The sequence below is a fragment of the Diceros bicornis genome, chromosome 28 (assembly GCF_020826845.1).
Source record: "Diceros bicornis minor isolate mBicDic1 chromosome 28, mDicBic1.mat.cur, whole genome shotgun sequence".
Classification (NCBI taxonomy): Eukaryota; Metazoa; Chordata; class Mammalia; order Perissodactyla; family Rhinocerotidae; genus Diceros; species Diceros bicornis.
Window position 1 is genome coordinate 29,373,523 of NC_080767.1, and position 24,523 is coordinate 29,398,045.

At 42.8% G+C, this 24,523-nt stretch overlaps 1 protein-coding gene across 4 annotated transcripts in view; it reads left to right on the forward strand.

The window, feature by feature from the left end:
* The window catches only part of MRRF (mitochondrial ribosome recycling factor), a 55,927-nt gene extending 33,967 nt beyond the window's left edge, over nt 1–21,960 (forward strand). For all 4 annotated transcript variants that reach the window (XM_058523942.1, XM_058523943.1, XM_058523941.1 and 1 more), the window contains 2 exons: nt 11,042–11,201; nt 19,002–21,960. In XM_058523942.1, coding sequence (XP_058379925.1) covers nt 11,042–11,201; nt 19,002–19,079 — 238 coding nt within the window. In that variant the 3' untranslated portion in view covers nt 19,080–21,960. The remainder of the gene's footprint in view (nt 1–11,041; nt 11,202–19,001) is intronic.
* Nucleotides 21,961–24,523: the final 2,563 nt, after the last annotated feature.

Below are 24,523 nucleotides of genomic sequence, written 5' to 3' on the forward strand. Positions count from 1 at the left end.
TGGTGATCTCGTTTTTCTGGCTGTAGAGAAGTACCCTTTTGAGATGGGTGTAATACAGATGAAGAAACGGGATCAGAAAGTTTAGGTACAGTATGGAGATTCCTCAAAAAATTAAGGGTAGAACTACCATATGATCCAGCTATTCCACTGCGGGGTATTTATCCAAAGAACTTGAAAACACCAATGCGTAAAGATACACGCACCCCTGTGTTCATTGCAGCGTTATTCACAATAGCCAGGACTTGGAAGCAACCTAAGTGCCCGTCAAGGGACGAATGGATAAAGAAGATGTGGTGTATATACACAATGGAATACTACTCAGCCATAAGAAGCGATGAAATCCAGCCATTTGTGACAACGTGGATGGATATTGAGGGTATTATGCAAAGTGAAATAAGTCAGAGGGAGAAGGTCAAATACCGTATGATTTCCCTCACTAAGTAGCAGATAATAACAACAACAAACAAACACATAAAGACAGAGATTGGATTGGTGGTTACCAGAGGGGGAACGGGGGGAGGGAGGAGGGCGAATGGGATAATTCGGCACATGTGTGTGGTGATGGGTTGTAATTAGTATTTGGGTGGTGAACATGATGTAATCTATACAGAAATAGAAGTATAATGATGTACACCTGAAATTTATACAATGTTATAAACCAATGTTACTGTAATAAACAAAAAATTTTTTTAAAAAAGGAAAAAAGTGAATAAAAATCTTTTTATATTTAAAAAAAAAAGAAAGTTTAGGTAATTTGCTCAAAGTCACAGATTAGTAAGTGGAGGAATCATTATTCAGATCGAACCTGTCTGCTTCTGAAGCCCATGTTCTTGCCACACTATCACATTGCTCTCAGGGCTGCTGACCTGGAGCCCACCTCCTTCCAGCTCTGTGGCCTCCTTGTCTAGCTTCCATATCACCTTGTGGATCTTGTACCAGAGCTGGTGTGTATAATGTGCACATTCCATGAAATACTGCTAATACCCTTTTCTTATACAACCCACATGCATACAGACCTTTAGCAGTCTTGAAAAGAAAAAAAAAAATCGGAGAAGAACTGCCTAATGATCTAATTTGGGCTGGGGCAGCCACAAACTGCATTTGAGCAACTGCAGCTGCTTTCCCAGCCCTTTCATTCCGGCCGCCTGCTTGCCATCGCTGCTTTCGCAGGGCCATTCATTCTGCTGGATGAGTTCCAGAACATTGTTCTTTCTACCTTCCAGGCCCGGGCAAACCTCCATGTACTTTTAGGATGCATGCCTTGTCCTCTTCAGGGTTGCTTCCCACCCAGCTTGAGGCTTTTTAGGAGCACCTCCTGCTGTTTCTAGACCCAAGTGTGTGGATTGGGGGCTCCCTCTCAGCACATATGTTCTGGTTGAAACACACAAGAAAGTGCAATCAGAAATCAAGAGTGGAGCGTGAGCTAAGGAGAAAGTTGCCACCAACACCTGCGCAAAAGTTGCCACCAACACCTGCCGATAGGACAGGCTCCTCCTCTCCCTGCTCCTCCTCTGTTCTCCACCCTTTGTGTCCTGCACCTATTTATGGAATCTGGCAACTGACTGCTGTAGGTCAAATCACTATTCCATTGCAGTCCTCTGTAGATTCCCTTTCTCCTTTCTCCCCACTGTGCTTGGACTTGTAGGGGAACTGCAGGGGCAACAATGGACTGTATATCTAAGCAGCCCCTAATGTAAGAGCAGTGCTATTCTGATCACTACTGTGAGTAAGAATAGCTGCCTAGATTTGTCTAGCAGCAACAAGGGAGATCTGGAATTCAAGGGTCAGGCTGAGCTGGGCCCAAATCCCAGGTCTACCAGGAACTTGTTGGGTGGCCTTGGGCAGGTTACTTGATCTGTGTGAGCCTCCCTTTTCCAATCTGTAAAATCCAAGTAATAATACCACTCATGTCATAGGAGTGTTGTGAAGATTCCCTGAGCTAATGCATAGAGAGTGCATCAGCTCAGAGCCTGGCACGTGGAAAGAGCTCTGCATGTGCTAGTTATCGTTATTATTACTGAAGGGAAGTGGATGACCTCAGAGTCAGATGTCTAGGCAAATATACATGGACCCTTAGTGTGATAATAATAAGGTTCTTCCTTATCTCCTTACCTTTATTTTCTTCATAGCAGTTATATGTCATTTAAATACTTATTTGGGGGCCGGCCCCGTGGCTTAGTGGTTAAGTGCGCGCACTCCGCTTCTGGCGGCCCGGGTTCGGATCCCAGGCGCGCACCGACGCACTGCTTGTCCGGCCATGCTGAGGCCGCATCCCACATACAGCAACTAGAAGGATGTGCAGCTATGACATACAACTATCTACTGGGGCTTTGGGGGAAAAAAAGGAGGAGGATTGGCAATAGATGTTAGCTCAAAGCCGGTCTTCCTCAGCAAAAAGAGGAGGATTAGCATGGATGTTAGCTCAGGGCTGATCTTCCTCACAAAAAAAAATACTTATTTGTTTAATCTCTCTCCTTCGCTAGAATGTGGGTAGGAGGAGCTGTGTCAGTTTCATTCATTGCTGTAACCCTAGCCCCTGGAACAGGGCCCAGCATGGAGTAGGTATGCAATAATGCACTCAGTGTTTGTGGAATAAGGAATGTGAGCACTCACTATGCGCCCACCACTGTTCCAGGTGCTATTTATATCTTAACTAATGTATTCATAACAATGTTTTGAGGTAGGTATGTTATTACTACTCTTTTAGAGATGAAGAAACTGAGTCACAGGGGAAGGGGATTCTTTGTGCCCAATGTCACATAGTTAGTAAGTGGAAAAACAGGCAGTCTTTCTCAGAGCCTGGGCTTGTAGCCATCATTCTCTGCCCTCTCTCAGTAGGAGATATCACCATTATTTTTATTACTGATGTCATTGTCAATTTTTAAAATAGTCAGTACCTACATATGCAAAGTTCTTTAACCATTGTTTTTCATCTGCTCCTAACACTAAGTGTGGAAGAAAGGTAGCGTTTTTATTAGCCCCCTTCATTTGACAGTTGAGGAAATAATAACAGATAATGTTTATTGAACACATCACTGTGTGCCAGCACATTTATTGACTCTTTTAATCCTCACAACAATTCCATAAGTTAACAGTATTATACACATTTGACAGATGGGAAAACTGAAGTAAAGAGGTAACATTACTGGGGGCTGGCCCAGTGGCATAGTGGTTAAGTTCACGCGCTCCGCTTCAGTGACTTGGGGTTCACAGGTTCGGATCCCAGGCATGGACCCACACACCGCTTATCAAGCTGTGCTGTCGTGGCGTCCCATATAAAGTAGAGGAATATGGGCACTGATGTTAGCCCAGGGCCAATCTTCCTCAGCAAAAAGAGGAGGATTGGCAGCAGATGTTAGCTCAGGGCTAATCTTCCTCACCAAAAAAAAGAGGTAACGTTACTTGCCCAGGGCCATACAGCTAAGAAATGATAAGTCTGGGCCTCTAACCCCGGCAGTCTGGCTTCAGAGGCGGTTCTCCTAAATGCTTCACTAGACATCCTGCTTTACGATTCAGAGGGAAAAAGTTAATTGTCCACAGTTACCCAGCTTGTAAGTGGCAGAGCTGGGATTGGAAATTAAGTCTGCCTTGACCACCAAACCTGTGCTCTTTCTCCTGTACATTAGAGTTGAGGCAAGAGTTATCTCCACTTTATCCTTGGGCTAGGGTTCCCATCCTTCCGGGGTGACAGGGAAGAAGATGAGTGACTTAATCAAGGTCACTCACCTGAGAATGTAGAGCTGTGGCTCCTGACCTCAGCCTCCTTTCTCTTTCCGTCTTGCTGGGCTGTATTTCCGGATGGTGTGTCTGGGTTAGCCAGGCCTCAGTCACAGGACAGTCCTTTGAAAGCAGATGGCCAGGTGTGTCCCCAGAGAGAACTGTTTCTGCTGGTGGTAGAAGTCCTTCGAAAGCACATGTGTGATTTCCTTTGGGCTAAAAGGACACCTGATGTCTTTATGAGACATTAATGTTTGTAAGACAGGCTGGTGAGCTGGGGAGGGGGTGTGGCGAGGAAAGGAGGGAGGGGGAAATTGTGTAGCTAGAAGCATAGGAAGTCTGGCTGGGCTACACAAACAAAAACATTTCCTTCAGGGCCAGCAGCCCCAAGGCATTGGGCATCGCCCACCAGCAAACAATAAAGCAGGGCATGTGTCTGTTGCTGATTGCATGCCGATGCACCTACTGAGGGGAAGTCTCCCAGGAGCCCAATGAGGAAGCGGCAAGGTTTCTCTCAGTGGAGCTGTCCGAAATGTGTTTTGATGGGCCATTCCCTGGAAGCGTAGCTTCCTTCGTGTTCAGCCTGTCTTGCCCAGCTGCTGGAGCAGAACTCATGCCTCCTCCTGCCCCCTCCGCATGCTGCTCTCCTCTGTTCCTGCTCTTTCCCTCTCTGCTCACCATCCACTCAGTAGCCCAAGCTCCAAGCGACTAAATCCTTTTTGACTGTTTTCTCCCTCACCACTCACATCCCATTAATCCCCAAGTCCTGGAGATTCTGTAGTAAGGATAAGAATGCAGCCCCCCTGTACTGAGCTCCTAGAGTGCATACACGCTGGCAGTGTGCCAAGCACTTGCCCCAGTCGTTTCACTTAATCCTTGCTTCTGCCCTCTTAGTAACATTCCTACTCCCATTTTATACACAAGGAAGCTGAGTCTGGAGACTAAAGAGCGTGTTCACAGTTCTGAAGCTGACAAATAGCAGAGCTGTGATTCCATCTTAGGTCTTCTTGGCTTTAAACCATGTCCTTTCAACTTTTAAAGTCCCCTTTAAGTGACCAAAGGTCCTTTTGAAGTCGAGTGTCTGATATATTATAACTGGGTTTTACTGTGATTGCCCAAGCTGAGCAGAGCTTCCTCTAATATACACCTGGCGAATGGCTTTGTACATGTGTCCCATTGTCATTGAAACAATAGGAAGTATCATTTCAGTCAGTGGGATTCTCTGCTGTGTGAGTTACCAGCGGGGCATGCCCTCTGCTTATTGTTCATGGGAACATGCTCAAGGAATTTTGCAGGAAGGCCCCCATCCAGGATGTTACTGGAGACCTGCCTGGTGGAGTTTGTACAAACAACGTGTGACCCTGCTAGCTCAGCCAAAACCCCTGCCTTGTGCTGGGAGGCTCTCTGACCCCAGCGGAAAAGGCTGCTGTCTTCGTCACCCCGCCAAGAAGCTGCTTGTAGGGTAGGTCCTGAGCTCCCTGTCTGCCTGCCTAGAGGCTCCTGAGCAGACTTTCGCCATGTGCTTATATCTGCTTTGTATATTGCTGTCTACACAAAATACAAATCTGATCATGTTTCCTCGGCCTCACTCAAACATCTGTGGTATTCCGTGTTGTTCTTAGGAACAATCTACTAGGACTCCTTTTTTTGAGTTTTTTTTATTATGGTAAGGCATACGTTAAAAAGTTACCATTTTAATCATTTTGAAATGACAGTTCAGTGGTATTAAGTACATTCACATTGTTGTGCAGCCAATCTCCAGAACTCTTCATTTTGCAAAACTGAAACTCTGTACCCATTAAACCTGATCCCCTAGGTCCCGGTAATTGCTATTCTACTTTCCATCTCTGTGAATTTGACTACTCTAGTACTTCATATAAGTGGAATCGTACAATATTTGTCCTTTTGAGTCTGGCTTATTTCACTTAGCATAGTGATTTCAAGGTTCTTCCATGTTGTAGCGTGTCAGAATTTCATTCCTTTTAGAGGCTGAATAATATTCCACTGTGTGTCTGCCACCTTTGTGTGTGTATTCATCCATCAGTGGACCTACTAAGACTTAGTATGACATTGAAGGTCCTGCATACATGGGCTTGCCCTTGCTGGCCTCTCCAGCCTCCTCATTTGTGATGATCTTTCTCCTCTGTTTTCTATACTCCACCCACGCTGCCTTTTTTCAGTCCCTCAAGAGCAGTATCCTCCTTCTTTCCTGGAAATGTGTCTTCACTTTACACAGTTCCCTCTGGTGGGAATGATCTTCTGCTAGCCTCTCACTCTTACTCATCTTAGCTTAAATATCACTTAGCTTAAATGTCTCCACATTTAGTTCCTGGAGTCCCACAGGAGAGCTTGATCAGACTCCCTTACCTGCTAATTATTTTCATAGAACTCTTTATGTCTTTATTGTGCTTATTACGACTGTAACTTATTGATTAATTGTTTAATGGCTACCTTCCTTGCCAGACTGTAAACTCCTGTGTGTTTAGTGCTATAGCCTTCGTGGCTGGCACAGTGGCTGGCACATAGTAGGTTCCCAGTAAACAGCTGTAGAATGGACTTATAGACTAAATGAGTGAGTGAATACTGAAAACAGAAGATTTCAGGGCTACATGCTGAGAGCATTTGGATTTTGAAATGTACATGAGATGCTACATTACTAGTCAGATCTCAAGAAGTCATCTTGCTGAAGCATAGTTGGTTTGCCCTGACCTTTCTCTGTTGATAAAAACTTTCACGAATAAACTCTTCATTATCTGAACATGCCTCAGTGTCACCTAAACATAAACAACAACAGCAGTAAAGGCAGCTTACGTTTTCCCAGTGTTCCTTCTCTGCCAGGCTCTGTACTGTATCCTCTCCATGTATTATCTCATCTAGTCCTCACGAGAACTCTGGAAAGGAGATGCTGGTTTTTGTTTGTTTTTAGTTTGTATTTCTAGATGAGAAGACCAAGGCTCAGAGAGTTTAAGTCACTTGCTTAAGGTCACTCAGCCAGTGAGTACAAGTGGAGGGGAGTCAGGGTGGAGCTAAGCTTCGTAGGCCTGGGATACAGTGCCACCCACTCCATTAACTGGAATAGCTCTCTTTTTATCTGTTTTATAAATGGGAGCTCTCTCTTGGTTTTATTTGAAGCCAGGGTTTTGTGGCCAAAGAAGAATTTGAAAACTCTGGGCCTGCAGAACAAATTTGACCCTGATGGACCCTTTTCAGCCTCATGCCCTCCTGCCATTATATCTCCTGCCGTGCTTCTGCCTGGAATGCCCTTTCCTTTCTTCTGCAGCTAAGTTAGTATGCATCTCTAGGCATTTTCCAAATCTCAAGGCAGAATGAGTTGTGCTTTCTGCATGCTCTTCCCACAGAAGGTCTGTCCCTCTGTCCTAGCAGCAGTCATACTCTTTCTAAGTAATGGTTGGCAAGTTTGTTTCCACCACTGGAATGAGCCTCTGGAGAAGTTGGACCAGGCCTGCCTCCTCTCTGGAGCTCCTCAGCCTGGCCCAGGATCTGGCATGGAACGTAGGGGCCTCAGCCAGTGCTTGATGCATGAATGCACGCCAAGTCCAGAGTGGGTGCTCAGATCAACCAGCTGAGTCCAGAAGCCTGGAATACAAACTAGTGTGTACTTGCAGAACTCCATGAATGCGAGATGGAGATGATCAGATGTATTAATCACTGGTTTGGAAAGGAATTAAAATATTTCCATAATATAGTGTTTCTTTTCTAAAACAGATGTGCCCTTGTTGTTTCATGAGGAAGTAATTAAGTGTGTTTGATTAAAACATTCATAAACACTGTCATTTATTTAAGGCTACTATATGCTGCCATCTTTATTGGTACTTTATATATGGTGTGGCTGCTTCTCCCAATTACCCTGTAAGGTGTTTTTATTATCTTCATTTTAGAGATGAGGAAACCGAGGCTCAGAGAGATTAAGTAGCTTGCCCAAGGATAGTTAGCTTCTGAGTGATAGATATGGGAATGAAACAGGCTCTGTCTGACTTCAAAACCAGTGCCTTTCCATCACCCTAACTGCTTGTGATCTTGTATTTTAGATACTTTTCAGCTCAACACCCCGAACCAGCAAGCACATGCCCTTCTTCCCCTCAGCCCTTCCTGCGCTTGGCATCCCTCCTCCACCGCCCACCTTCCTCCCCTCCCTGCACTCCTCTCTCCATTTCCTTAGAGTATCTTTTTGATTATTGCCTCTATTTGCATCCTGAAATGGAAATATTTTTGTCAGTGTCAATAATTGGATACTATTATATATGGAAACTATCTGGTATTAATAGTGTAGTGATGTCACAGTTACATTAATAAATACAAAATAATACATTTTACTAAGGCTAATCATATGTTACGATTTTGTTTTCTTTATACAGCCTTTTACTCTTAAGATTTTTTTCGAGTTTCAATTTATATTTTTTAAAATGTGTGGGTTTTTTCTTCATGTAAAATATAAATAAAACAATGTAGTGAAAACGGGAGTTAGTTGGTTAGATAAATTTTTTAATTTTATTAAAGATTGTCTAAACAGTGGGATACCTATTTCAAATTGTATATGAAATATAAGATTGAAATACTTCTTGTTAGAGATGTTTAAGAGGTTTCTTATAGACTTAGATTCATTTATTTTCTACCCCTCCTAGTATTTCAGCAGGATTAAGTTTTTTGAATCAGTGGATCAAGTTTTAATTTTCCTGTTCCTTCCTTATACTGACATATGCTTTGGCAGAACAAAAAAGAGACCTAAACATGTCAGCGTGATTTTTGTTCAATGAATTAAAAACCATAAAAGTAACAAGATCTGATCCAAATCCCTAAACTCCTGACATGGTGGTTTTGTCCTTTTCAGTCCCAAGATTCATATTACCGACTTTGAAAAGCTTTCTGCCTGGAAGCAGAAGTCATGGCAGCAGTGCATAATTTATTTGAAATAGATTACAAGGCGTAGGCAGCATGGAGTAGTGGAAAGAATACAGGCCAGAAAGATCTGGATTTGAATCCCACGTCTGTCACTTAAGCCCATGCGCAAGCTACTTAACATCTGTGCAGCTCAATTTCCTCATGGGAAAATGGGGGTATTAGAATCTAGTTTGAGAGTTGTTGGGAGGTAATATATACTTAAAGGACTCACCTGGATTTGGACTTAATATTGGTGGTAATCAGGATCATTTTTATTTTGAGAATACCTTCAAATAGCTGACTCTAGGAGAATTTATTTATAACATAGCTGTCTACTTGGTCTTCAGAGCTTATCCTTTCTCAAAATTCTTTAATTTTATTCTCTTCCTATCAGGGGAAAAATACCAAGTAGGTGCCACTACATCTTCAACACCTCCTTGTCACTGTTTCACACACACAGAACATATACCCAAAACTTGGGATTGTCCTTACTAAGCAAGAAGCACATTGATTTGAGGGTCATGGATCATGTGCCGATGATATCTATTTAGGGACCCAGGGGGCAGAGCAATTTTTTCATACTAAGACCATTGGCTTTTGAGACATACCAGCCTGGGTTTTACTTTGTATAAGATACCAAACTTCTTTGTGCCTCATTTTCTTCATCTGTAAAAGAGGTTCATGATCTTCCAGGACCCTCTGTGATAGGCTTTCCAGCCTCTTTTTTGGTTACTCCCTTCTTTCTTATCTGTGCTCCAGTCAGTCCCTCAGATGAAATATGATCTCTTTTCAGCTTAAAACCTTTGTACATGCTCTTTCTTCTTCCTGGAAATCCCCCCCAGTTGCGGCAACTTGCACTCATTCTTCAGATTGTTGTGTGGTGTATTAGTCAGGACAGGATGTGCTGTGCTGTAGTGACAAGCATCCCCCAATCTCCATGGCTTAAACAACAGAAATTTATTTCTCACTCATGCAGCATGGTGGGCTCTGTTCGTCATAGTCACTCTGGAACGCAAGTGGATGGATGCTCCATCTCGACTAGTACTGCGGCCAACAGAAACAAATGTGATGGGGCACAGACTGGCTCTTAAAGCTTCTGCCCTGAGGTGCCACCCATCATTTCTGCTCACATTTCATTGGCCAAAGCAAGTTGTACAGCCACACCAAACTTCAGAGTGTGACCGGAGGGGAAATGCATTCCTACTGGAAGAAATAAGAGCCAGAATACTAGTGAACAGACCTAATGACCACCACAGTTAGATATTATTTCTTCAGGAAAGTCTTCCCTTACTGCCCCCTCCCAAACTGGAACAGCTCCTGGTGGTTATCTGAGCTGCTGTGTGCTCGGATGGCAACGTGTACTTCCCCACTTCCCTTACCATAGCACTTCATGCCCTGTTGTAAATGTCTCTTTACTTGTCTGTCTCCCTAAGAGCAGGACAAAGGTCTGTCATGTTCACTGTAATACCCTCAGTGCCCAACACTGGTTTTGATAGGCACTCAGTATGTACATAACGAAGAAATGAAGGCAAGACAAACATGCTGGGCTACTCTGCTTGGTTGTTGTGATGATGAAACGTAAAATAGGAATAATAATAACTGCCTCACACAGTTGTTGTGAGGATTAACGTATAAAGTGCCTATCCCAGTGGTGTATAGTAGGCCCTCAGTGTGCTCATTGTTGTTATGATGAGGACATTAATAGTCAAAATAACTGACGTTTATTAAGCACTTAGAATGTGCCAGACACTCTCATGGGTCCTTTGTGGAAGTTAACTGGTCCAGTGGTTCTCACATGTTATGTCAGGACTCATGGTCAGTGCTGAGGTGATTGACAAGTAATTTGCTATGATAATAGTTAAGTCTGAAGTTGTTACTTATTTGTTTTGGGTGATTTAGAGATTTAGAGATCATGCTGTTTCTACAGCATCATCGCTCATTTGCATTGCTTTCTTTAGAAGGAGAAGAAAGGGGTGGAGTTATAGCTAATAATTGCTTTGTTTTATTGAGCACTTAAAATGTACCAGGGTTGGTGCTAAACAAATTACATGTGTCATCTCATATAATCTTCACACCACCCTCCTTAGACAGGTGCTGACAATCTCCGTTATATAGATGGGAACTCTGAGGAGGGGAAGTCAGTTATTCATCTAGTCAGTGGCACAGCCAGGGTTTGAGCCCAGGTCTGCCTAGACTCCCTGGCTTGTGCTTTTAAGCACTACTCTTACTGGCTCTCCTCAGCTAACTCACAGGAACTTTATTTGATCCTGAGTATCCCATGGGCACGTGTCAGGATGTGAGGGTCGTCCACCAGAGGTTATGGTTACAAACTGCTGAGATAGTGGACAGAGTGATGATGCTGATTGTTGGCCAGCAGTAACACATGTAGGACGATTTTGTTGAATGTTCTCTTGTCTTTTATCAGAGTAACCAGAGAGCACAGGGAAATGCTGGTGAAACTGGCCAAACAGAACACCAACAAGGCCAAAGATTCTTTACGGAAGGTTCGTACCAATGCAATGAATAAGCTGAAGAAATCAAAGGACAAGGCCTCAGAGGACACCATTAGGCTCATAGAGAAACAGGTACTGCCGCCAGCAGAGGTCGTGCTTATGTATCCAGCCAGGGAGTCACTTGTTCATGTCTGAAATGAGGAAAATTAAAACAGTGCCCGTGGTTCCTTCAATGACATTGACGTGATCAGCATTGACCGAGTCTCTGTTCTGGGCCCCCCCCCCCCCCCCCCCCCCCCCCCCCCCCCCCAGCCTGTGCTGGACCCTGGGAATATGGAGGAGGAGAAGATGCTCTTGACCTTTTACTACGTGCCAGGCTCTGTGCTGGACACTGTACATCCCTTCATGGATGCCCGTCACTATAAAGCTGTGAGGTAGGCAGTGAGGAAACTGAGGTTCAAAGAAGCTAAATAACTTACCCAACTTACTGCTGGTAAATGGTAGGAATGGGATCCCAACACAGGCACACTGGTTTCAGAGCCTGTTCTCTAACGCTCTCCTGCCTGTGGTTGGTTGGTTGGGTGCTGAGCAGTGAGGACTTAACAATATTCTCAGTGTGCTGAGTAGTGGCACTTGAACAGGTCTTAAAGGAGCTACTGGAGTAAAACAATGTGACAAAAGAGGGATGCCTGGGATTTGAACCTAAGATGAGACTGGAGAGTGGATAGAGAAGACAGAGTGACCAGTTCATAGAAGGCTTTGTATACCAGGTTGAGGAGTCTGAACTTTAACCTATCCAGAGATTCCCACGTTGGCTATGCATCTTTATCAGTCATCTGTGGCCACAGTAATGCTGCATAACAGACTGCCTCAAAACTCAGTGATTTACAATATCCAGCATTATTTCTTATCCTGGTTTCTAGGTCAGCTGGGATGTACCTATTCTAGGCTGGGCTCAGCGGGCTTGGCTCCAGATTATGGATTGGGGTCACTCGTCTTCTTAATCTTCTGGAGTCCACAAGCTTCCTAGGGCCTCTTTTCATGGCAGCAGCAGACACCAAGAGCATAAGCCCAACCAGTGGAGTACGTTTTAAGCACCTGCTCTTGTCACATCTCATTGGCCAAGCAAGTCACATGGGCCAGTCCCAGTATCACTGGGGCTGGGAAGGATAGTTTTTCATGGAGGTGCGTGGGAGGGAGTGAATATTTGTTGAATAATAATCTAATCTACCACAGCATCATAATCACTTGAGGAGCTTATAAAAATACAGGTATGTGGGGCCCCACCCCCAGAGAGTGAGTCAGTGAATCTGGGGGGGCCTAGGAAACTGCACTTTAAAATGTTCCCCAGGTGATTCTGATACAGTAACTCCCTTGAAAGGTTTTTTTTCCAGACAGTAAGAGGATCACATCTGTGTTTATGAAAGATGACTATGGTGGCTGGGTAGAAAACAGATTGTAGGGGGCAAGACTGGAGGCAGGGAGGCCAGGAAGGCTGTTGCAGAAATCCAGCTGGGAAATGATGATGGCCTGAACCTGAGTGGCACCAGTGGAATTAAGATAGAAAGAAGAATTTACCAGTATTTAGGAGATAGAATTTATAACATTTAGTGTAATATATAGGGCTTGCCCAAAGCTAACTCGTCCACAGTAAAGGCGATATCTTAGTAATACTGAACAGGAGCATGGAGTAAAGAGGGAAGAAGCAGGATGCAGGAGAGTTGTTAGCGGGACATCTGGAGGAGGCCATAAATTAACTGCTCACTTCTCCTGGACCAGCAGTTAGAATGGTAGTTGTAGACCAGCCTCAGCAGTCACCCAGGGGAGAATTTAATAGATTCCTGGGCCTACTCCTGCATTTTCTGATTAAGTAGGTCTGCCCAAATGTGTATTTTTAAAAAGCTCGCCAGATAATTCAACAAAAGCAGACATGGAAGATAATGACCTACACGCCTTACAATGTACCCTTGTAATGGCACCAGTTAGAAAGAGGTTGTTCTGCATTTCATGTCCTGGGACCTTGGAGAAGTTACTTGACTCCTTGGAGTCTGTTTCATCTGTAAAAAGGGATTGGTAATTCTTACCTTGAAGGGTTGCCCAGGGTATGCTAGAAGCACCGTGAGAGTATCTGACACCGGGACCCGCAAAGCTCCCTTCTTGCCTTCTTTGTGTCTTCCTCTTTCCCCGCAGCAGCTAAAAGAGGTTTGTAGACTAGGCTGGCCTTTTCTGAGCACTGAGACTCGTAAGAGTCTGGTCCCTGGCCCCAGCTGGGCCAGCTCCTTGTCCATCTCCCAGGGGATTCCATCTCTGCAGGTGACCCTTGGCCTTTTCTTACTTCCTGGTGGTAAGCCTGTGGACCTGGGGCCTGCCAGGCACTCCTCATTTAGCAATTCCGGGCATTTGCCTCGGGGACCAGAGCCCAGGCTTCTTGAAAAAGAAAGAATGATCGGATAACTGGTACTCTTGATAAAACCTGCTGGAGAAAGACCTTGCAGGAAGCCTTTAGCACCTGGCTTTTCACCTTCCTCTTCAGATTAGACTTTTTTCTTCAGTGCTTATTACTACTGTTGATTATTTCTGTTTTTCAAAATGAAAATAACTTTATTAGTTTTTTCTGATACTAAACTAATAGATGTTTAGTATAAATTTTTTAAAAAATTAAGAAGAAAGTAATTGAAATCTCATCACCTGGAGATGATCGTTGTTAACATTTTAGTGCAGACCTTCAAGTTATCTCTGTAAGCGTATATATAATATTACAAGAAAAAAGATCATACTGTATGTATTACATGATACATCCAGTGCAATAATCTTTACTGTTAATACATTATCATTTAAATACTTGTTCTTACCATTATTGCTAATAACTTCATTTACTGTCATATGGTTAAGTTTGAGTAAGAAAATATTCAGGAGACAGCCTTGTGCACGCTTCATTTTGTTCTTTTTCCCCAACAGAAGGCATGGATCTGGAGTTTTGGGTGTGTTTTTTGTTTTTGTTTTTTTAAAAGGCGGGGGCTGATTGTTGCTTTATCAAACAATTTTTAAAAATTTATTTGTTTACTTTGTTCTGATTATCAAAGTAATGTAGTCTCATTGTAGAAAATGTAAGAGTTCAGAACACTGTTTTAAAAAATGGGGAAGATTTCACCCCATAATCCCACATTGCAGAAGCAACTGCTCTTAACATTTTGGAATATTTCTTCTTCCTCCTTTTTAACTACATAGTTTTTAACATGATTGGGAACATGTAGTATGTATACAATTTTGTATCCAGCTTTTTATTTTCTGTTTAGCATTAAAACCATTAGCATTTTCTTGTGTCTTAAAAAACACTTTGTAAACAGCCATTTCTAATGGTTGCAAAATAGTCCATCTTGTGGTTATACCATAATTTACTTTCATAAGCCCTCTTGTTGGACATTTAGTTTGTTTAAACTTTTTTGTTATTATAAATAAGGTTGCAGTGAATATTTTTATACATAAATCTTTGTTGAGATGATTTCCCTAGGATAGAGTCCCAAGTGTGGAATTACTGCACAAAGGGAACGCATATTTTTAAGGTTTTTGGTACGTACTGCCTAAATTACTTGCAGGGTTTTTAGAAGCTGTGTGTTTTTAAAAATTTTGCCTTTTCTAATCCCTAACATTTGAACCTAGAAGTTTTTAATGTAAGCTTAAAATGTTGCTTATCTTGGAAGTATTGCTTTTACTTCCATACTCTACAGAAAAGAGTATTTTATTCTTTGTATAAATCCATACAACCTTTCTAGAGGATAATATGGCAGTATATACCCAAATCCATACATTTCTGATTCAGTGACTTAGGAATTTATCCAAAATAAATGGTCAAGAATCTTGTCTAGAGATGTCTGTTGATGTTTTATGTATATAATAGTAGAAAACTGGAAACTCTAAATTTCTGACAGTGGGAAAATAGTTTTACATCCATTCACTGGGATCTCGATATATAGACAGTTGGAAAAATATTTTCAGATATGGTAAATTTTGGGGGGAATTTATTTTTTTAAAAGGTAGTTTACATAATAATATTGTAATGATTCCATTTTTCACATAAATATGAAAGGTTTCATGTACATAAAGTTGGCAGCTTATCCACTTCACAATGTTCATGTGGTCATTTCACGTAATGGGATTATGAACAATTTTAATTTATATTTTCTTTTTTTAATTTTCCAAAATTATGTTGAGGTCTGATTTTTTAAAAGTATATTATAAAAATGTTTCATCTGTGGTGTATAAGAATGAAATGATTCAGCTGTAGGTTCCAACCCTGCATTCGTGTCTGACCTTAACCCCCGCCTCCTCCAAACCAACCCCAACCCCCAGCCCAGGCCAGCTCTGCTGAAGAAGGACCAAGGTCTTCCCACTTGGGACTCGCACATCTGCCAGCCTGCTGTTTCACCTTCGCTTTAGTTTGCTATAAATGGGCCTGCTGAACATTAAAGCACTTGGCAGAAACCACCAGTAATCTGGCCAAGATCCTTTCACTGCCGCCCTTTTCTGAGAAGCAGAGCTGCTCTGAAGGATGCTAGTGGGGCTGAAGGAGGGAACGGCTTCCTGCAGACCAGGCAAGCAGGGAGGCTGGACTGAGTGAGGCAGTGGAGCAGCACCCAGCGGCATCGTGGGTGTTCTGAGCCAGGCCTCAGGAAGGATGACTTGCTACCCAGGTCTGTCCCAGGTGTGTACTCTGTGCTCCTGCCATCCCCCTTTTCTGTCTCTGCCTTTCATTTTCCTGAACTGGTAAGGAGCAAATGTAATGATGATGATGATGATGTTGATGATGATGTTATAATCTTTATGAGGCAGTATATTATAATGGAAAGGGCCCTTGCTTTGGAGTCCAACAGGCCTGACTGATTGAAATCCTAGCTCTTTCACCTCTCAGCTGTTAAGGTCAGCAAATGGCTTCAGCTTTCTGAGCCTCTGTTTCCTCATCTGTAAAGTGGGAGCAGTAATGCCTATCTCGTAGGATTGGTAAGAGGACCAAATGACACAACGTGCTTAGAAGTGGCCAGGATGGTTGCTAGTCCTCTGTAATTGTTCGCTCTATTTGTCCATTCAACTCCTCTCCCCAGCCTTGTGACTTTTTGAATAGGAACTGGGATTGACTGTTGTAACAACCCTGACACAGTCTGCCTGGAGTGAGGACGGACTAGGCCGGGTGCTGTGGACTCCACAAAGGGAGTAGCAGCTCTACACTGGTGGTCAGGGTGGGGAGTTCTTGGCTCAGTCACTTCAGTGACTTTTGATGTGGGCTTGGGTAGATTAGTTAATGCTTTACTCCCCTGTAAACTGAGGATAATACCTGTCTCACCTGCCTTGTAGAGGTTATGTGAGGTTGTTGGATTTGAATGAAGTAACAGAGGACAAGACAGTTCCGCATGGTATGAACTACTGTGCAACTGTCAGGTGAATAATTAAATATTCATAATGTATTAAAGGGAGATAATAATAGTATTTCTACTATTGTGTAAATTAATCTGCTATGTAAAGTAACGCATATGAAGTTTTTAGCCCAGTATCTGGCGTGTAGTAAATACTCAGTAAGTGGTTGCTGTTGTTGGTATCATTGTCGTCGTCGTTAATCATCATTATTTTAAGTCTGATAAAGATGGAAAAGATGAACTTGCAAGCAGACTGTCCCCAAGGGCACTTTGTGCCTGTAATATGGTAGAAGGTTAGTAAATATTTTCATTAATTGGTTAATTTGAAAAGTCAGGAAGTGATAGTAAAAATGAGAGTAACACAAGCAGTATTTGCAGAGCAAATAATCAGTTTAAAATGTGCTTGCATATTCATGATTTTGTTTAACCCTCACAACTACTGTCTGAGGAAGGGACTAGTGTCCCCATTTGATAGATGAAGAAACTGAGACTCAAGGTGGGGAAGTGACTTGTGCATTATCACCCCACTGAGAATCTAACCCAGAACCCACGATATCAAATTGTTACCCTAGGTATTCTTCCTCCCGCCAGTCCCCGTCCCTGTCCCCAAATTGCCCTCAAAGCCACTTTTCCAGAGGAGGCTTGCAGCCCTTGTTCCTGGCTGTCCCTGGCTGCCAGCCTGCCGGTGCTGGAGTGCTGCTGGGCACCGTGCCACACCCCATGCAAGGCAGCTGCTGGGGGGCGGGGGCAAAAGAAGCACCTCAGTCAGGGGTTTGCGCCAGCTGAGTGAGGAGGGACCAAGCAGCCATTCTGAGCCCAGTCGCTCAAAGCACCCAGCTGCCCCAGGAGCTTTGCTTTGCCAGCTAAAAAATGTGCAGCTGATGCTGTGGCGGGAGCTTGGTGTCTCCCTGCCTAGAACCAATTGCTCCAAGTCCTTTTCAGTTTGTACCCTTTCCGGCGCATTTAGTTCCCAGTTCCTGGCCAAGGCCTGTGGTCTGCAAATAAAGATGTCAGACAGCCGCTGCGCTGCTGAACACACAGATCCTGAGCACCATGCTGCCCCTCAAAGCTTCCTGACTGAGGCCTCCTGCCTAGGCCCCATGTAGACATGCGAGGGGGGCCGCAGCACTCACTAAATAGTATTGTGTTTTGTTTTTCATTCCTAGAGGGAGTACATGTTTATTGCAGGAAATTTGGAAAATATGGAAAAAGCACAGAAAACTTGATTCATTTAGTAAATATTTCCTGAGCACTTGTTATGTACTAGATCTTATGCTGGATGTGGCAGATACAAACACGGGTGACACATTACCCATCTTCCCATCACTAAAAGATAATCACTGTTAATATGTGGACATGTTTCCTTCCAGTTTTAAACAATGCACTTTCTTTTTTTACATGTTTTTACATATTTGAGATAATTTCCACTACATATATACACAATTTTGTATCTTGCCTTTTCTTTAATTCAGGGGTAACATGAGCATGTTTCTATGATATTATAAATAATATCTTGAAACATTGTTTCTTTTTTTCTGATTACAAAAGCAATCCATGCTTGTTATAAAACATTCAAATATTTCAGAAATATATACTGGCATGTTATTCGCGTTTATACCCTCTCCATGAGAAGTAGACGATCTTAACCATTTTTAATGGCTGTATGTATTCAACTACTTCCCTGTTCTGTCACTTTAGATTTTCTGATTTTTCATTATTAAAAATAAACTTAGATAAATATCTTTGCTTATAGAACTTTAAATTTTTTCTGATTCCATTCATGTGATAATTTCCCAGTTGAGAGATTTTTGGGGTTAAGAAATGGTATGAACATTTCATCAATTTGAATTCCTATTGATGGTATATGAGCTTATCCATTTCACCGCAGCTTCCTGCCATTGAATATTGTAATTAAAAGCCACAATAACAAATTTTGTTAACTATGATAACTGAATTATGTCTTGCTTTAATTTGCATTTCTTCAGTGTCTCTTGAATTTTCCATGTTTGTTAACCAGATCTACTTCATCATTTTTCAAGACATTTTTTTCTGCTTAACTACTGGGATCTTAAAATTCTTCCTGTCAGTTAGCATGAGGACTTCATATACCAGATTGTCTTGAGGTGTAGGAAATTCTAGACAATTATTAAGGGACAGATAAGCGTGGCTTCTCTGTATTCTATAATAGTAGTTAAGAATTTGGGGCTGTGGAATCAGACAACCTGGGATGAAATTTTGTCATTGTTACATTCTAGCTGTGTGTTTTGAACAAGTGATCTAACTTCCTCAGTTTCCTCATTTGTGAAGTGGGGATAATAATTCAGTCCATCTCATGGATTCACTGTTAGGAGTCCGTAAGAGTGTGTATATAAAATTCTTAGTGCACTGCTTGGCTGGGACTCAATTAATGTCAGCTTTTGTCACCATTATTATTTCCCTGATGACCTTTCCATAGTCCTGGAATATTTGTCCACCTACTCTTTCCCAACCAGTTATCAGGCTGTCTCATTTTGTGTTTTTTCAGATCAGCCAAATGGCCGATGACACAGTTGCAGAGATGGACAGGCATCTGGCAGTGAAGACCAAAGAACTCCTTGGATGAAATCCACCAGGGGCCAGCAGTACTCCAGAGCCCAATTTCCGGTGGATCCTATGGGTGGCAAGTTGGCACCTCTCAGTGCCTTCCACACGGAAGACTGTCACTGTGCAGTTGTCAGTCCTTGTGAGGCCCAGCCTTCCAGTAGGACACCCAGACTTGTCCATTCTCATCCTCCTGTCCCCTGTCCACCCCATTCTGCTCTGGGCCTTCTGCCATGGGTGGCCCTCAACGAATATTTGCTGCTGACAGAGGGCCTTTATTTGGGGCATTTCCCTTGACTGTGACTTCTCCAAGCGACAGGACCAGTGGCAGACTTAGCACCACCTGGTCCTCATCTTGGGAGCCTCCTTTTCAAACAATTAGTTGGGCCCTGTCCCCATCTTTGAACTCTGCTTGGGCTGATGTGGGCCTTCACCTGTGGCTGGATACCTTTGCTAAAGGCCTATTTTCATCAAACAATAAAATCTAAATAAATTGGAAAGAATAACAACCACGAAGGAAAGGATAGAGTCGGTCTGGATTAATGATCCCTAAGGACCTGTATGTAAAGCAACCAGAAAACTGAGTCATCTTCACATGTGCTCTTTCCTCTGCCTGGACCATTCTCCAGCTGCTCACCTGGCTAGTCCTGTTCATCCTTCCGGTCTCAGCTTGCATAGCACTTCCTTTGGGAAGTCTTTCTTTTCCCGCTACCGAGGACCCCTGTTATTGGTTCTCATAGCACTGTTTACTGCTTTTATCTGAACCTTAATTGTTCTTTTTGATAATTAGTCTGTATGTCTTCAGGATCCTCAGAACTTGGCATAATGCCTGGTACATGGTAGGCATTCAAATGTGTTGTGAATGAAGTGCTCGTAGTAGCTGCTCAGTGAATGCTGGCTTCTTTTCCTTTCTTTCCATTCTTAAAAGGGTCATTCTGTCATTTTATGTTCCTGCCTTTGTCCTCAACATTTACCTGGTAGTGAGTCCCCCAGAGCCTGCCTGTTATTGACAGACAAGTGGTTTGTTGTGGCTCATCTTTGGGTACTGGGTTAAGATAGTTTTTTTCCCCCCAATAATTTTTTCTTTCACTCATTTGTTCCTTCATTCATTCATTTATAATATAGCCGTTATGAGAGAGATACAGTTCTAGGCAATATTTTAAATCTTTACAGTAAACTCGCAAGATGTGTATTATCTCCATTTTACAAATAGGAAAACTGAGACTTGACAATATTAGATAACTTGCCCAAAGTAACAAAGCTAGTTAGTGATAGAGGGTTTCATTTTTCATTGTCAGTCTCATTTTACAGAGAGGGAAGAGCTCAGAGAGGTTAAGTTTCTTGCCCAGGGTTACACAGCTAGCAAATGGCAGACCTGGTGGGGCCGGCCCGGTAGCGCAAGCGGTTAAGTGCGCCTGCTCCGCTGTGGCGGCCCGGGGTTCGCCGGTTCAGATCCCGGGCATGCACCGATGCATTGCTTGGCAGGCCATGCTGTGGTGGCGTCCCATGTAAAGTGGAGGAAGATGGGCATGGATGTTAGCCCAGGGCTAGTCTTCCTCAGCAAAAAGAGGAGGATTAGCAGATGTTAGCTCAGGGCCGATCTTCCTCATCAAAAAAAAAAAAAATGGCAGACCTGGTACTCAAATTAAAGCCTGATCTAGACCATGTGCTCTGCCCTCTGCATCCTGCTGCCTTCACAAACAGTGAACAGCAGCTGTGTGTCAGGTCCTGTGCTATGTGCTAGGAATACAAAAATGAGTAAGCTGTGACCCCTGCCTTTGAGGGGTGCGTGGTACACTGGACTGAGTTGCTATCTATAATGTCTTGGGTGGAAGGTAGGAAGTTCATTGCAGTGCTTCCAAATGTCTGCCTTTAGAGTGGAACCCATTTGGAAGCAGCAGGGCCTGTCTGTGTTCCTTCAAGGCAGCGTCCAACTTCTCTTTGCTGTTGGTCTTCTCTCAGGTTCTGTCCCGTGCTAGAGGAATAAGGGTTGTACCTCTCCCTCTGCTTGCAGTGGTGGAGCACACTGCACAACAGTCAGCGGGGACTCAAGGTCAGAATTAGGTCAAAGATGAACGAAGCTAACACAGTGTCCAGCCCCGCTTACCTGTGCTCAGTCAAACCCTGTTCACCAGTCCTGAGTAGCCATCACACGATCGGAAGTCAGCTGGGGGAGGACGGGGATAGAAATAGCAATCAAGGAGCCTTTTTGGGGTAAGCCACATGGCAGGGCTTTGCAACAGTCTTTCGTGAGTGCCCGAAATCCCCCACTCACTCCAAATGTGCTTCTCAAAGATGCAGGATTTTTTAATAAACAGAGGAAATGATAAATTATGTTGTAACTCCACTCCAAAGGCATTTGGTTCTTAACAGCCAAATCCTCTGTAGTCTTTAAATAAACAAAAACTTATTTGGTGAACAGACGGGGGGGGAAAATGAAAGATTTTCTGTAGTTGGGTTCCACATGTCAACAATTTCTCTCCTGTGTGTATGTTGGCCAAAGCCGTATATCATGATAAATGAATAAAGGAAAACCTCGAGCCCAGGGCAGTCAGACAGCTCAGCAAATGGCTTTCAGCTGATTGCTCTATTTCAGTTGACATTTATCAAGGAGTTTCTCTGTTACTCTGTGTGTCAGGGCTGCAGTGGTGGCAGGGACGAGAATGAGACTACCTGTTTGGATGTGCTGAGTAATGAGTCATGCTGGGGCGATTCAGTCTCCCTCCTTCAGTCTCTCTCTTTCAAAAAGAAAAGCTGAGTGTGGAAATTCTCACACTTGCCAGAAGAATTAGCCACCTCCTCTATTCAGTTCAACAGCTTTCAAAGTCCCATGAAAAATACAGGCCAAAGAGAATTTGAGAACTTTCTTTTCTGTTTATTTTTGTATTCTTTCGTCCGTGTGTGTGTGTTGGAAATTACAAAAGACACTGGAATGCGAAAAGTTAAGAGACCCTTCTCACAACTTCCCAATCTTACTCCCCTTTAATAATTAGATGTATATCCTTTCAGACCTTTCTCTATACATACATAATTTTTAAAAAGCAGGGAGGGAACTATTCTGTTCCTGTTCTGAAGCTTGCTTTTTTTTACACAACAACATATCATGGCCATCTGTCCATGTGTTAACATGTAGATACAATTCATCCTTTTTCATTGCAATATTTCATTGCAGTATTAAGTCATTTCAGGTGCATCGGAGTATGTTTCTATTTAAAGATTTTTTTTTTTTTTTTTGAGAAAAAAGAACCCCCATTCTAAGTTTATGTCTTTGGTAAGTTGTACTCTTCCTCAGCCTCAGCTAACATTTATTGAATGCCTACTGTGGACCAGGTACCATGCTGGACCCTTTACATCTGTTACTACATTTAAACTTCCGAACAATCCTTGTTAGTGTAGGTATTACTACTGTCTGTGTTTACATATGAGAAAACTGAGGTTCAAAAAGAGTATTTAACTTGTGCAAGGTCACATAGCTAGAAAGTGCCAGAGTCAAGTTTGAAACTCAGATCTGACCTTGAAGTGGGTCTTAAATCAGTGTACTTTGGTTTGGAAGTCTTCATTGAGCACTTACTGAAAATGCACCTAGCACTGCTCTGGGCCCCGAAGGTGCTATAAGAGAAGCAGAAAGCTCGCTTTCATAAGACAATGAGAAAGTTATTTCTAATAAAGACTACATGGAAAACAGCACAGTAGCTGGCACGGTAAACACTGAAGAGATGGTAGCTCTTATGGAGATAGTAAAGATGACATATTTATATCTCATCTGCTTGGCAGACTCCTCTAGAATGTGTCAGAACCATGGAGTAAGCAGAAAGACCACCCGACAGTGAGTAATGATAATAATAACAACAATTATGGTATTGACAGCACCAAAAACTAATATTGGCTGGTGCTTTTTAGTTTTCAAAGTACTTCTACGTCCCTTATCCCATTAAAACCCTTGAGTGAAGCTTTGCGTTTCTTTTGCCCTAATATAGCCGATTTTCATGACGTGCATGAAAAGATATGTTCTCCGTTTGGGGGTACAAATTTTGATATGTACACACGAAATGCAGTTTTTGGATTACGTTGTTTAGGTTTCTTGTATTCTTACTTTTTGACCCTTTGGTGAGTCTTGGACTGAAAGTGGTATGTTTCAGTGTCCTGTTTTTAGCATTTCTGTTTCTCATGGCATTTCCTGTAATTTCTGTTCTATGAAAGTGCTGCCGTGTTTGATGCGTAGATAGCCTGATTCTTACATCTTCATCTCATTCAGTGCTTGGAGCCTGAATTCTGTCTTGTCATATATCAAGATCACAGCCCTGGCTGGCTTTCTTTTCGTTTACATTTGTTTGGTGTATCTTTTCTGTTCCTTTATTTTTAGCCTTTCTGAATCATTATGTTTTAGGTGTGTTTCTTTTTTAGAGTTGAGTTTTGTTCTATGAACGACTCAGAAACTCCTTTTTAAAATTATCTTTGGCCTGGTAGTGTAGCAGTTAAGTGTGCATGCTCCACTGTGGTGGCCCAGGGTTCACAGGTTCGGATCCCGGGCACACACCGACACACACCGCTTGTCAAGCCATGCTGTGTCTGTGTCCCATATAAAGTAGAGGAAGATGGGCATGGATGTTAGCCCAGGGCCAGTCTTCCTCAGCAAAAAGAGGAGGATTGGCATCAGATGTTAGCTCAGGGCTGATCTTCCTCACAAAAAGAATGAATGAATGAATGAATAAATAAATAAATAAAATTATCTTTAATTGTGTTAAAATACCCATAACATAAAATTTACTGTCTTAACCATTTTTAAGTGTGCAGTTCAGTAGTATTAAGTACATTCACGTTGTGTAACCAATCTCCAGATCTCTTTTCACCTGGCAGAACTGAAACTGCCCGTTAAACAACATCCCATTGTCCTCTCCCCTCAGCGGCTGGCAGCCACATTCTACTTTGTGTCTCTATGAATTTGACCACTCTAAGTACTTCATATGGGTGGAATCATACAGTATTTGTCTTTTTGTGATTGGCTTATTTCACTTAGCATAATGTCCTCAAGGTTCATCCATGTTGTAGCATGTGTCAGAGTTTCCTTCCTTTTTAAGGCTGAATAATTTTCCATTGTCTGTATACATGAAACTCTTTTAATAGGTGACAGGCTCATTTACATTTGTTGGTAATACTGATATGTTTAGTAGAACCCCTTTACTCTTTCTTTACATGCAATATTAACACTAGGTGATTTGGTTTCTAAACCGTTAGCAGCTTAGGGACTAGCGATTAGATTGAGGAGAATGGTTTCTTCTGCAGAGAGGAAGTTCACTGTTCGCTGAATGAACAAATAAGTGATGGTCCCTGTCTCTTATAGTCCTTTCTGCTAGTCTCTGTTTCAGTCCATCCCGTGCTGTTAGGTGAACCTGAAACACAGCCGTTATCGTGTCACTCTTCTGCTCAGAAACCTTCAGTGGCTCCCCACTGCCTGCTGAATTATGT